General features: G+C 36.9%; 1 protein-coding gene across 17 annotated transcripts in view; it reads right to left on the bottom strand.

Moving 5' to 3' along the window:
- PPP4R4 (protein phosphatase 4 regulatory subunit 4) overlaps positions 1-15,009 on the bottom strand; it is a 111,961-nt gene that overhangs the window by 60,291 nt on the left and 36,661 nt on the right. For 16 of the 17 annotated variants that reach the window (XM_084970104.1, XM_084970102.1, XM_084970105.1 and 13 more), the window contains one exon: positions 10,268-10,370. In XM_084970104.1, coding sequence (XP_084826230.1) covers positions 10,268-10,370 — 103 coding nt within the window. Of the gene's footprint in view, positions 1-7,705; positions 7,798-10,267; positions 10,371-15,009 lie in introns of those variants that run through there. The other variant, XM_021099659.2, reaches the window with a different exon arrangement.

Genomic DNA, 15,009 nt, shown 5'->3' with positions numbered 1-15,009 from the left:
TCATATGAATTTTAGAATACACTTATTTCCTACAAAAAAAAAAAAACACCTAACGTGAAATTTTTATCATTTTGCCTTAAATATACAGATTTTTTTTCCTGAGGAGAACTGACATCTTAACAATATTGAGCCTTCTGATCCATAAATATGGTGTGTATTTCCATTTACTTAGTTCTATTATTTTTCTCAGTAATGTTCTACGGCCTTCAGTATACAGGTCTTAGCACATCATTTATCAGATTTATCCCTAAGTACTACTATACTTGAATAGTTTAAGAAAAACTTCAGTTTCCAATTGCTTATTCCTAATGTGTAGATATATAATTTATTTGTATATTTATATAGTATCCTGCCACCTTTCTATATTCAATAGTTCTAAGTATTTTTCTTTTGTAGATTCCTACATAGATGATAATGTTGTCTGATAGAAAAAGACAGTTTAACTCCTTTCTCTGCAATGTGGAGGCCTTTCACTCTTTTTTGTTGCTTTACTGCACTAGTTAGAATACCTAGTACAGTGTTGAAAACAACACAGTAAAGAGTGCACACTCTTGATTTGTTCCTGATTTTGGGGGAAAGCATTCAGTCTTTCAGCTTGAAGTATGATGTTACCTGTAGGTTTTTCACAAAGAAGGCTCCTGTCTATTCCTAGTATACTGAAGTTTGGGGCTTTTTCCCCCAAGAATGATGTTAGATTTTGTCAAATGCTTTTCCTAAATCTACTGAGATGATCAGATAGTGGTATTTTTTGGTTTGTTTTTAGTGTGTTGATAGGACTTATACTGATTATATTTGGAACTTTTAAAACACCCAAAGTTACTGAGATAAACCATGATTGGTCATGATATATTATCCCTTTTAGATACTGCTGAATTGGATTTGCTGTTTGCATCTAAGTTCATGAGAGACAGGCATCTATAGGGTTTTTTGTAACATGTGTCTCATTTGGGCATCAGGATAATGCTGGCCTCATAGAATCACTTGTGAAGTTCTTTATCCTCTGTTTTCTGGAAGAATGTTATTTCATTTACATTTACCCTAATTTTTACCATTTCTGGAGCTCCGTATTTCTTCATGTATAGCCAGTTTCTATCTGATATTACATTACTTCTGCCTAAAGGACTTCCCTTACCATTTCTTGCAGTGTAGGTCTAGCACAATGAATTATTTTGACTTCTGTTTGTCTAAAAACAAAATAGTATTATGCAAAGATACTTGAAAGATATTTTCACTAGATATAGATTTCTAGTGAAAGATATTTTCACTAGATATAGATTTCTGTTGACTTTTTTTTTTTTCTTTCTGCTTTTTTACTTTCAGTACTTTTAATACAACATTCCAGTCCTCTGGCCTGTACGTATTCTGACCAGAAGTCTGCTTAACTCTCACCTTTGTTCCTCTTGGGTAACGTTTCTTTTGTCTCTGGCTGTTCTCAAGATAGTCTCTTATTTTTCATTTTTAGCAGTTTGATCATGATGTGCCTAGGAGGAAAGTGTGTGTGTTTCTGGCCTGTTGCCATTCATTAACCTCAGAAAAGTCTTGGCCATTATTTCTTCAAATAGTTCTTCCCTATTCTCTCTTTTCTCATTCTGAGACTTTTAATTCTACATATATGATATCACTTCATACTGTTTCAAAACCACTGAATGCTCTATTTTTTTATTTTTTTAATCTTTGTGTTTCAGTTTAGATAATTTCTACCTTCAGGTTTACTGATTCTTTCCCCAGCTGTGCCCACTGCAGAAATACTTCATCTCTGATATCATTCTTTTTTATTTCTAGCGTTTTCATTTGATTCCTTCATAGTTCCCTCTCTGCTGAAATGTCCTGCATGTCACTGTGAGGAAGTGGGCAGTGCTGTGTCCCCTGTCCCCCAGCAGCAGTCATTGCCACACCTGCGCCTGTGGAGAAGAGCTCACTAGTGCAAGGTTCCTTTGTATCTGGAACTCTGAGTTATTCCAAATTGATACGTGCCCACAAATCAAACTTTAAAAACTTGTCAAAATTTTAGCTGATTTTTTTCCTAACAATTGTAGGTGGTGGCCACTTCTTCCTCTTATTCTCTTGTCAAAATTCAGTGTCCCCATGTTCCATCTTCCCTCAGAGAGTTCTTTTAAATACAGTTCACTTGGGTGCTTTGTAATCAGTCCTGATGGGCTCAAGAAAAGTTACGATTATGTGAATTTTGTGAATAAGCCATTGCTGTTAGAATGTGAGTTTCGTCTTCTTGTGGAACTGACTATTTTGTTTCTAAGCCCTGACTCATCCTTACTCTCTTACAAGCGTAACCATGCATATAAAAGAATGCTTGCTGTACTTTATCTAGGGTTTCTAGATCTTCTGATTTTGAGATATGTTCTAGAATATCTACTTCACCACATTGCCAAAAGGCTAGTTAATCCACATAGTTTTAAATCAAACATGATAGACCTTGATGACAGTGGACTATGTGAACATCTTTTTTTGTTTTAAAGTTTGGCAAGGATTGTAGATGAAAATATCCACAAAGTACCCTCTTTGTAGCATCCAAATGCCTAAAATCACAAACAATATTCAAGTAATAATGGTGATCCCATTATCACAGAAATAGAAGATTTTCTAATTAAGAAATTCAGAAGTTCCAGCTCATTTTTATTGTAGGCAGGATAAAAATAACCAATGATTGAATGACTAAGCACATGTAAGAACACTGGTCTCCACTAGAATTTATCTTACTGAAAGGCTATATTTTTAAATCTATTAAGAATATTAGCTCATGTAACTTTTTTATATGCACAGAAAAAAAAAATTTGTTGCAGGGTTTTCATCAAATTTACTAAAATTGTCAAATAATTAATGACATTAATCTACTCTTCCCTTAAACACAAAGGGATATACATAAAAGATATAACACAGACATTATTTGCAAAATGCACTGTGCTCCATGTACTTTTATTTTTGAGCTGTAAACCATGAAAGAAAGAGTCATTATGTCATCTGTCCGTGCTCCCTAATTCCTTTGGTTATTACTACTCCTTTTTTTCTTAGTGAACTGGAAGGATGTAAGTTAACTAATTTTATGCTTCCTATCCCATAAAAATTCCTTGTAAGATCAATTCTGACCCTGATGATTTTTTTCCAATCAATGTTACATTATAGGAATAATTTCACTTTCTTCACTTTCCTTCACATCGGACTGTCCCAAAATGCTTAGCCTGTCCACAGAGTACTACTCTGTTGTGGGCTTTTTATAACCTCTAGGGAGCCTGGAACAACATGTTCTGCTTATAAGTGTACTGCCTTTGCCAAATCCTTCCGCTTTTTTCAAAACTCTTATCTCAGAAAACATCACCTACAGTGAGGAAGACGGGTACTTTTGTTTTTGAACAGCAAAATCAAAGAACAAAGCAATTTGCATCACCTACTTGTGCTCTTTAATTCTTTAGTTCCTCAGTGCACTGAATAAACTATATAATTGTATACTTTGACAAAATATTATAGTCAAACACTGAATTTTTAAGCCAGTATTTTCTCAGTCATCAAATGAGGACAGATGCATGGTGTGGCATTTGCTGTGAGAAGTTTCAAAGGATGTGTCTAAAGCGCTGAGCAGAGGGCCTGCTCACAGTAAAGTCTCCTTCACGTTATTATTGGTATCTACCTGTCTGCGCAGCTTGAAATGGAACTTAAAAGGTAACTTAAGCTTTCATTAACAAACATTTTTATTTACATAGCAAAGGCTGTCTATAAAAGTTTTTAAATAATTTTTTTAAATCTACCTATATTCAGTAGATATATTCAAATGATCAGATTGGGAGAAACTCAAAATATTTCTCCATTATTTCTATAAAGGAACATAAAGTCATGCAAAAATTAGTAAAAGTAGAACTAATGAATCTTTTCAGAATCAAAAGACTGGTAGACCACATCTGATCACAACTGATCAAGTTTCCTGTTGATTAATTATGTCTCTTTTATCCTTTTCCTATGATGTATCTTTCTCCCACTGCTTCCAAAAAAAAAAGAAAAAGGTCTGTCTAGAAATGTAAGTCAGCAGTAGGTCACTCCACCGATAGCGTGTTTTTACTCCTCATCCAGGAACACCATTAGTGGATCAGGCCAATGTGCCATAGCTCTTTCAGGCAGACACTTAGGGCCTTGGCATATTAAATTCAATCAATACACATTTAAAATTGTTTTTGAGTGCCTATTTTTGCCAATCACTGTTCTGGATTCTGGGGATACAGTGATAAGTCAGACCAACAAGGCTTCTACCCTTACAGAAGAAAGAGAAAAGAACAGTGGGCAGAGCGGTCAGAAAGCTAGGCAGGGTCATTTAAGGGCATGGCAAGGAGTTTTATTCCATCTGAAATAAGTTACTTATATTACTTTCCTGTGGTTGCTATAATTGCCACAAACTGAGTGGCTTAGAACAACACAAATGTGTTTTTTCACAGTTCTGGAGGCCATTAGTCCTAAATCAGGATCCCTGGGCCCAAATCAAAGTGTTGGCAAGGCCACACTCCCTCAGAGGCACTAAGCGGGCTCAGTCACTTGCGCTTCCTGCATCCTTGGCTTGTGGCCGCATCAATGCCATCTCATCCTCTATCTACACAGAGCCTTCTCCTCCACGCCTGCCTTCCTCTTTTAAGGATACAGTGATGACACATAGAGCCTCCTCAGATAATCCAGGATAATCTCTCTATCTGAGATCCTTAACCTCATCTACGAAACCTTTTTCTAAATAAGGTACATGTGATAGCTTCCGGGATTGGGATGTGACATCTTGGTGGGGAGGGGGGAGAGCACTGTTCTGCCTACTTAAGTAGTTTTCATTCAAGAAAAAAAGATAGGATTGATGCTTTAAAAAGAGCTCTCTGGAGTTCCCGTGTGGCTCAGTGGTTAATGAATCTGACTAGGAACCATGAGGTTGCAGGTTCGATCCCTGGCCTTGCTCAATGGGTTAAGGACCCGGTGTTGCCGTGAGCTGAGCTGTAGTGTAGGTCGCAGACACGGCTTGGATCCCACGTTGTTGTGGCCCTGGCGTAGGCTGGCGGCTACAGCTCCGATTAGACCCCTAGCCCGGGAACCTCCATATGCCACAGGAGCAGCCCTAGAAAAGGCAAAAAGACAAATAAATAAATAAATAAATAAATAAAAAGAGCTCTCTAAGAAAGAAATTGACTGTGAGAGGATGAGGATGTATTAATTAATTTGATGGGGTAATCATTTCACAATGTATATTTTAAATATATATAATTTTATCTGTCAAAATAATGTGTAGATTGTTCCTAAATAAACAAATAAACGATCTGTCTGGCTCAGTGGACTCCCAGCAGCAAAGTGGAAGCAACAGGTCCAGTGAGGCAGCTACTGCAATAACCACATGAGAAATGACTAAGGCTTAAGGACTAAAATCATACGTACTAAATCTGTTGCAGTCAAGATTAACTAACCAGGAAGCTATAGAGCAGCTAAGAGGGAGGACCCAGGAGTCAGGCCCCATTCAAACCTAATCATAGCACTTGTTAGCTTTGTGACACTGGGCAAGATACTCATCTAAGCTGTTTCTGCCTCTATCGAATAACCCTTTCAGAACTCCCATGAGCATCCAAAGAGATAAAAACCTCTAAAAGGTTTGACAGAGTACAGTGCCTGACTCATCGGAAAACCTCAAGAAATGTCAGCTTTTTATTTTTATCTGTTCCTGACACTGCACATTTTCTAATAGACAATTTCATGCCATCCATTTGGGTTCCCCAAATAAGCAAGAAAAAAAAAAATAACAAGATCCAATAACTCAACAGGTAGAGACTTGCCTTTTGCACTTCATCGATAAAGGAGTCACTGACATTACATAATTACTTCACTACTATTTTAAATTTTATAAAGGACCGCAGTATTTTGGAAATTTATCCTGAAAAAAATTCTTTAATTTCTAGACAAATATGAAATCTAACATCTCATATTACTTGAACGTAATATATTGTAGAAAAGAATTTAAGCTTAATCAATAGAATACACAGAAAAAAAACAATAAGGCCCTACTATATAAAGCACAAGGAACTATATCCAACCCCCTGGGGCAGACCGTGATGGAAAACAATATAAGAAAGAGAATGTATATATGTGCATGAGCAGGTCACCATGCTGTACAGCAGAGATTGGCACAACATTGTAAATCAGCTATAATTTAAAAACACAGTAAGAACCACAGGAGAAAAAAAGTTTCCTCTTTCAAAAGACATCCTAGGATTAAATCAAATCAAAGAGATAAAACAGCTACAGTCAACCCCCCTGGACAATGCGGGTTTAGCGGTGCCTACGCTCAATGGAAAATGCACAAACAACTTTACCGTTGGTCCTTCCTCTGTATCCCAGGTTCTGCAACCACAGATTCAACCACCTTCAGATCGTGTCATATTACAGTACACATTTACTGAAAAACCCCAAGTACAAATGGGCCCACGCAATCCAAATCCATGTTGTTCAAGGGTCAACTGTCTATTTAGAAGTGTCTCATATCTAGATAGGGAATGGAGGTCAAAATATTTCCTTTCTGGATTCTCACTTAAATTTAAACTCGAGATGAGTGAACTGATTGCACTATCATTCATCATCCACCATGGGTAAAACTTAGAAAATAAACTAGAAGTACTACGGATTAGCTCAGTTCTAATCCTGATTCTCTGCCATTTTATTTTTATCAAATTCCTTCATCTCTAAAACAACCTATTTTAAAGACCATTTTTCACTTAATACATTATGGTAAAGATGAAATGCAAACACAATAAAACAAAACAAAAACAGAAATAAAAATGTTCTGTTTGGTGAAATTTTATAATACGTAAGGTCAGAAAAATCATCATCACTTTATCTGATGTTCTTTAAGGTAAAGATAAGACACAGCGTGAGTGCTAAAAGCCGCTTGTACCACTGCTATAAATATGAAAAGAATCGGGGGAATGAACTTCTTACATAAAACATTTATCATTAACATCTTTAAATTCTCTAAATCATTCACAGAAGATAAGCATTAGTACGTGTTCAAACTATTTTTCCCCATAGACTTAATAAATTATCAACCAAGATACTCAAAAGCAGTAGAACCATATGGAAGCTCCAACCAGAAAGCTGGAAGTCATCTCTCACTTCCCACATCCGATCCATCATGAAGTTCATTCTATCCCAGTAAACCTATCTTGGACCTATCCACCACTCCCTATTGTCCTAAGAGCTGCCCTAATCCAGCCACCCTCACACATCATAAGGACTAGTGCTGCAGCTTCCTAACTGTCCCATTCAATGCACTCACCACACAAGCAGCAAAAGGATCATTATAAAATGTCAAGGCAGTAAGTCACTGACCTGCCTCAAGTCTTCAATGGCTCTGCACCATCCTCAGAAAGAACAACTCTCGCGTTCTCTGTCACTCTGTCACTGATCGTCCCTCTAAACCCTCTTCAAGTCACGACCCACCCCTACCCACTGGATTCCAATCACACTTAGCTCTTTCAAATCCGCCAAACTCTCTGCTCTCTCTGCCTGAACCATTCATTCCTGACCCTTCAAATGGCTGTTCCCTCCAATCCCTTCAACTTTCAGTTTCTCGAGATGCTTCCTTAACCATCAATGCATAGCTGGTGCCCTCCCACCACCACCACCACCACCACCACAACACGTCCCCACCCCTGTCACTCTATCCTGTTCTTTAACCCTCACTCACTTGTTTAGGGTCTGTCGCCCCCTCTGGAAACTTCCTCGAAGGTAAGTTCTCTGTTTTGTTCACCTCTATTTTCTGAGAGCTTAGAGCAGGGCCTGGCACACGGGAGGAACTCAGGAAATATTTTATGAATGAATGAGAAGGCCATTATTACTAAATGCTCACTTTAAGACACAAGATTGCTTTTTTATAAAAATGAACTAAGAAACGATGGCCATGGCAAAAGTGAATAAAGTGGCTCTGTGCAATTCTGGTCATACTTTTATCACTTAAAAATAACAACTCACAGAAGTAAAGCAGAATTAAAGAAGGTGCTGTGAGTATCAATAAATTTTAACAATATCTGAATACCATGATTTCAAATGATTTGCTCAAAAACCTAGGTTTTATCATTTGACGTGGGTTGCTTAAATGTTTAGCTACCTACATTTTATATTAAACCCTCTGTCAAAGTTGTTATTATTGCCCCCATAACTGCTTGCTTACTTCAGCAATTTTAAAGTCAAAATCACACAATTAAATCCTCTCCTATGCTTATTCTTTGTTTTCCGTAGTCTTTTTTGTTTTCCTGATATAGAATCTTAAAAGTGGGACTGATTTCTACCATTTTTAGTACAGGGCAAGATAAATAAGAGTCCTAAATAAATGGCTGCTTGTTGACTAATTAAAGAAATCAATGAAGGAGTTCCCACTGTGGCTCAGCAGAAATAAACCTGACTAGTATCCATGAGATGTGGGTTCGATCCCTGGCCTCGCTCAGTGAGTTAAGGATCCAGGGTTGCCATGAGCTGTGGTATAGATCACAGATGTGGCCCAGATCCCCAATTGCTGTGGCTGTGGTGTGGGCCAGCAGCTGCCCCTCTGATTCAACCCCTAGCCTGGGAACTTCCATATGCCACCAGTGCAGCCCTAAAAAAGAAAAAAAAAGAAAGAAATGAATGAAATCATTCAGCAATAAAGACTTTCTTATCTATTCAATAGTACACATTTTAATATCAAATTTATTCAGTTAATCCTCTGTATTATGAATTATACTTAATTACTTTAAAAGCCTAATAAAATTCTGTCTTCTACAACGCTCCGTTATACAGTTTTCAGCAGACAAAATTTGATTCTTCACATAAATATGCTCAATATATGAGTATATAATTTTTTCAGGAGTTATTAACTTTGTTATGAACTCATTAGGAAAGCATTTTTTTCAAAATAATTTAGAGACCTCTAAAACTACCATTCATCTTCTTTTTTTACTTTACGAAACTTTGAACTTTCAGCATGCTGTGACCCAAATTAAGCCTGCTCAACACAGAATGTATAGCGTGCCCAATATTTTTAGCTTTAAAACTAATCTGCTTGTGTACAATACCTCCTTGGTCAAGAGGGCCTAACCACCTGTTCCTTACGACTACTGTTTAACTGTACTTCCAGATGACATGCTAACAAGCTTAGGTCAGTTAATATCGCTTAAGTTGACTGGGAGTTAAACCTAGACTCTGTAGACTTAATTCCAGTGACGTTACAGAATGATTTGGCAAAAACAGATATGAAAAAGCTTCATTCACTTTTAAATCACATGCAATACTAAAATAAACATCTTCTCAGTTCATCACTGTATCAGTAAAAAGAAAGAAAAATTCACATTGCCTGCATAGAAATGTGGGCATCTTGTAAAAATCTAAACCACTGGAAACATGCTATATATACCTAAAAATAAAACCCAAATGAGATGCTACTAATGACAGTATTTTAAATATATATAAATTAAAATTACAAAAAAGTTAAACTGGACAGAAAGCCAAAGCAAAGTCTATAAAACTATTAGCAAACAGAATCTCCATTAGCATGTAACCTTCCCGACCCCATTAGTAGGTTAAGCTCCCTGAGGATACATAGACACCATCTGTTCTGTTCATTCAAGTTCTAATAAAGAACAGTGCTTTATGCATGGTACAAATAAATAATAAACGGCACATATTAAATACTTAGTATTATCTATTAATAAACAATAAATACTAAACAGAGAAAAGCAAGTTCTAGTAGAGCAAATATTTTGTTTATAGCACAGAAACTAATTTTGAAGGAATTTAGGAATTAAATATAAAACTAAAACTGCAGGAGTCACAACCTTCAATCTTTGATGATTCTTCAGTAGTCACCACGGGTGATTATTACGACTATTAGATAAACTGATTGTCAATGTTGTAGAAATACCATTAATACGTATTTAAGTCAAGAGAACACCAAGTAAGATAGCTATGATTTTATAAGACTAAGATTTTTTTCTGAACTACTGCAAAGCTAGACTAATTATAATGAGTCTACTGAGAAAATGATAAAAGAAATCTTTGTAACTTGAGATCTAGATTTCTCCATTTCCATCAGCTAATTTCCCTAAATATTTTCACTGAAATTCCAAACGTTTATCATAATACTTCCTCCGTTCAATAATTAGGTACGAAATATTAGCCATCAAAAGCTCTCAAATCTTCTCCTGACAATGACAACATACTACTTGGGGGGAAAAAAAAAAAAGGTAAATTCAAAGCATATTTCACAGCAACTTACTCTAACTTTTGGCAAGACCCTCCGAAGTGTCTCAGCAGGGTTCTGTCGCATCAGAAAGGGAAGATTCGCAATCACGCTTGTTCCTTGGATATCCTGACCAGCACTTACAAAAAAACACAAAATTTAAATTTGTAACTATAAATTTGTAGTATTAATTTACATTTTAAAAAGCAGGGGTTAACTTGAAAATCCCTGCTTTTAATAATGAATATTCAGACTTCTGACAGCTTAAACTTTAAACACATCACTTAGATTAAAAAAAAAATAAAGCCAGACTGGAATTGCATTAAGTAAATCTTACAGCAAGTGAATGATGATATTAACTATGCTTATGCTAAAACAAGATTATCTATCTACAGACTCACCTAAGTCTAAGAGTCTTGAGAGACTATTATTAAATAATGACTTCAGAATTCTACCTCATATTTTCCTGTGACCTGCCAGTTTGCCACACTTCATAAAAAAAAATCTATGGTAAGTTTCGTTATGATAAAATATTAATAATCATACAACAGCAGGGACAGCAACAAAATCAACTACAGCAGAATCATAAACTTTCTTCTGGTACAGTCAAATTACCTGTTGCACTAGACTGACTATGAGTTGCCGGAAATCTAACAATATATTCAATGTTCTTTTTTTCTTTTTTGGTCTTTTTGCCTTTTCTGGGGCCGCTCCTCGGCATATGGAGGTTCCCAGGTTAGGGGTCCAATCGGAGCTGTAGACACCGGCCTACACCAGAGCCACAGCAACGTGGGATCTGACCCGCATCTGCAACCTACACCACAGCTCACGGCAACACTGGATCCTTAACCCACTGAGTAAGGCCAGGGATCGAACCTGCAAACTCATGGTTCCTAGTCAGATTCATTAACCACTGAGCCACGATGGGAACGCCTATATTCAATGTTCTTAAAGGTCAGTAGAGCATATTTATGCAATGCCTCTTTGACGTAACATTCATTAAGTCACTAGGGCTTTACCAAAATAATCTCAGTGGTACCTGAGATACCTAAATACCTCAGAAAAGGTGTTCAGAGTCTTCTGAAAAACCAATTCCATACAAAAGTTATTTGTTTTTAAAACATCAGCTTAGCAACATAAGCTGTACATGTATTTGATATGCATACATAAAAGATGCTAGTAAATGTGGCACCACCTCAGAGGGAAATCCCACGTATGCTTAACTGATACCAACTTAAAAGTTAATTACTGATGCCGTAATACTTATTTACTGTAAAATTATTCTTACTTACCTCTTCAAATGAAATCATTTGTTATTATGTATATAAGACCTTAACACAGTTTTTAAAACTATTTATTTGCTTCAGAGCTTTGTAAGTTCTCTTAATAAGCAGCATATTCTGTATTCTGACTAAATGAAGCTGCCCTGTTGTGGAGAAAGGCTTTTCTCTGCTGCAGTATGGCAGGCTGCGAAATAAGGCTCAGCCCAATCACTCCACTACTCTCTTCACTCTCTAAGTGAAGACTTCATTTTATTTATGTTTTTGGCTGAGCCTGCAGCATGTGAAAGTTCCTGAGCCAGAGACTGAACTTGCACCACAGCAGTGACAACACCAGATCCTTAACCTGCTAGTCCACAAGGGAACATCTAAGTGAGTACTCGAAAAGACAAAATCAAGAGGAGAAGGGAGGGAACCATGAGGATGCGGGTTTGATCCCTGGCCTTGCTCAGTGGGTTGAGGATCCAGCATTGCCTTGAGCTGTGGCGTAGGTCGCAAACACGGCTCAGATGTGACTTGCTGTGGCTGTGGTGTAGGCTGGCAGCTACAGGTCCGATTCGACCCCTAGCCTGGGAACCTCCACATGCCACAGGCGTGGCCCTAGAAAGACAATTAAATTAAATTAAATTAAATTAAATTAAATTTACATGAAAAGGCAACAAAACTAGAATAAGCTAAAACAATTCTAAAAAGCAGAATAAGTGGGAAGAATCTGTCTACTCAATTTTAAGATTTATTATCTAGCTACAGTAACCACGACTGCATAGCACTGGCAGAGGGATGGACACATAAATCAATGGAATAGAAGAAGAGAATCCAGAAATGGACCTTCACAAATATGTACAACTGATTCCTGCCAGAGGTGCAAAGACAACTCCATGTAGGAAAGACATCCTATTCAGCAAATGGTGCTAGAGCAACAGGACACCCAGAGGGCAAAAAAAATCACAAAAAATCTCCAAACAAAAACAAAAACCCTTGACATAAGTCTCACATTAACTCCAAATAGACTTAAACATAAAATGGAAAATCATGACACTTTAAAAAAAATAGAGGAGAAAATCTTCTAAATCTAGGGTGAGGCAAAACTTGACACCAAAAGCAGGATCTATAAAAACTGATAAATTGGACTCATCGAAAATAAAAACTTTTGCACTGTAAGAGACTTCATTAAGAGGATGAAAAGACAAGCCACAGATGAGGAGAAATATTTGCAAATTACATGCCTGACAAAGGAACAGTATCTAGAATATATTAAAAAAATTATCAATACTCAACAGTAAAAAAGCACACAATCCAATTGAAAATGGGCAAAAGGAATGAAGAGACTTTTAACTAAAGATGATACACAGACTGCAAATAACCACGGTTCAACACGGTTAACTATTAGGTAAAGTAAAACCACAATGAACTATCACTACACAATTATCAGGAAAAAAAATAAATCATATCACCATAAAAGTGCAAAGAGACTAAATCACTCATTGATAGTGGACATATAAACTGGTACGACCACTCTAGAAAAAAAAATTGGCAATTTCTTAGAAAACAAAACATGCAACAATATACAACCCAGCAATTGTACTCTCAGGCATTTATCTCAAAGACACAAAAACCTGCAGATAAATGTTTAGGGCAGCTTTATTTGAACTGAAAAATACAAACAACCTATACGTCCTTAAATGGATAAATGGTTAAACTGTGGTCCATCCATACCATGGAATGCTATCCAGCAATTAAAAGGAACAAATATTGACAGGTGCAACCAGCTGATGAATTTCTAGAGAATTATGCTAAGTGAAGATTAGCCAACCCCCAACTGTTATACACTGTATGATTCCATTTAAACATCCTTGAAATGACAAAATTATACAAATGGATAATAGATTAAATGATTTCCAGAGGCTAAAGATGGATGGATGGGGGGGTGGGAGGGAAGAAGATGTTTTGACTATAAAAATGTAATCTGAGGGGTCCTGGGGGTGATGGAAAGCTTACCTATCTTGAATATCAATATCCCAGTTATGTACACTACAGATTGTCGAATGTTACTATTGGGATGTTGGGCTGCACCCCACAGGCCTGTAAGCCTTGTAACTGCCCAGCCTCAAGACCCAAGAAAGATCCAGGAGACAACAACATAGACATCAATGATTTATTGGACAGGAGATCTTAACACATCCAAACAAAGGGTCCTAAAGCAACACCCCACCACGTGTGGCAGACAGATGGCAGGCAGGACATGGCAGCAATCTCTGCTACTCCAGGGATAAGGAGGCTACCATTTACAGGGGAAACTGACCTCAGGCTGACTCATCAGTTACCAGGGAAACCAGCAGCTGAGGCACATCTCTCACAGTCCTAGGGGTTAACGACCTTCACGAGGGCAAAGGCTTCCCTTAAATAACCTAGACGATGGAGCCATTCTGGTTTAAGGTTTAGAACACTTACTAGCAGGAGCAAGGGGCAGGCATGGTCGCATGAGTAGGATGGAGATGAATCAGGGACTGGTTGAGCAGGGAATGTACAAAGAGCAAGAGAAGAGCCATCTGGAGTGGCCTGACCATGCAAGGGGGAAGCTGGATAAAGGGTACATGGCTACCTCTGCTTTATTTCTTACAACTGTCTATGACTCTACAATTATCTCAAAATAAAAGTTAATTTTTTCAAGATCAATAATGTGACAAAACTTTTAAAAACACATTTGTGTATCTCAATAGGTATAGAAGTCTGACAAATCCAACATTCACTCATGATTTAAAACTATCAACAAACTAATCAACAACTTAGCCCACCACCTAAATGAATTAGAAAAAGAAGAACAAGAAAAACCTAAAGTCAGCAGAAGGAAGGAAATCATAAAGATCATAGAGGAAATCAATAAAATAGAGATTAAAAAAACAACAGAAGAAATCATTAAAACCAAGAGCTGGTTCTTCAAAAAGGTAAACAAAATTGACAAACCTCTGACTAGACTCACCAAGAAGAGGAGAGAAAAAACCCAAATAAAATCAAAAATGAAAAAGAAGAAGTAACAACAGATACTACAGAAATACAAAAAACCATGAGAGAATACTATCAACAATTGTATGCCAACAAATTTGACAACCTAGAAAAAATGGACAACTTTCTGGAGACTTATAGCCTACCAAAAGTGAATCAAGAAGACACAGATCAACTAAACAGACCGATCACTAGAAACGAAATTGAATATGTCATAAAAACACCCCCTACAAAAAAAAGTCCAGGACCAGATGGCTTCATAGGTGAATCCCACCAAACATACAAAGAACTTATACCCATCCTCCTTAAACTTTTTTAAAAGGTTGAAGAAGAAGGAAAACTCCCAAAGACACTCTATGACGCCACCATCACCCTAACTCCAAAACCAAAGATACCACCAAAAAAGAAAACTATAGGCCAATATCTTTGATGAATATAGACACAAAAATTCTCAAAAAAATTTTAGCCATCCGAATCCAACAACGTATAAAAAAA

Source organism: Sus scrofa, chromosome 7 (genome assembly GCF_054392235.1).
Source record: "Sus scrofa isolate SSC_HxYL_T2T_F1_AM1 chromosome 7, Sscrofa_HxYL_maternal_Yorkshire_Landrace_v2.0, whole genome shotgun sequence".
Taxonomy (NCBI): Eukaryota; Metazoa; Chordata; class Mammalia; order Artiodactyla; family Suidae; genus Sus; species Sus scrofa.
Note: the sequence above shows the minus strand (reverse complement) of the source record. Positions and strands in the feature narration are given on the sequence as shown.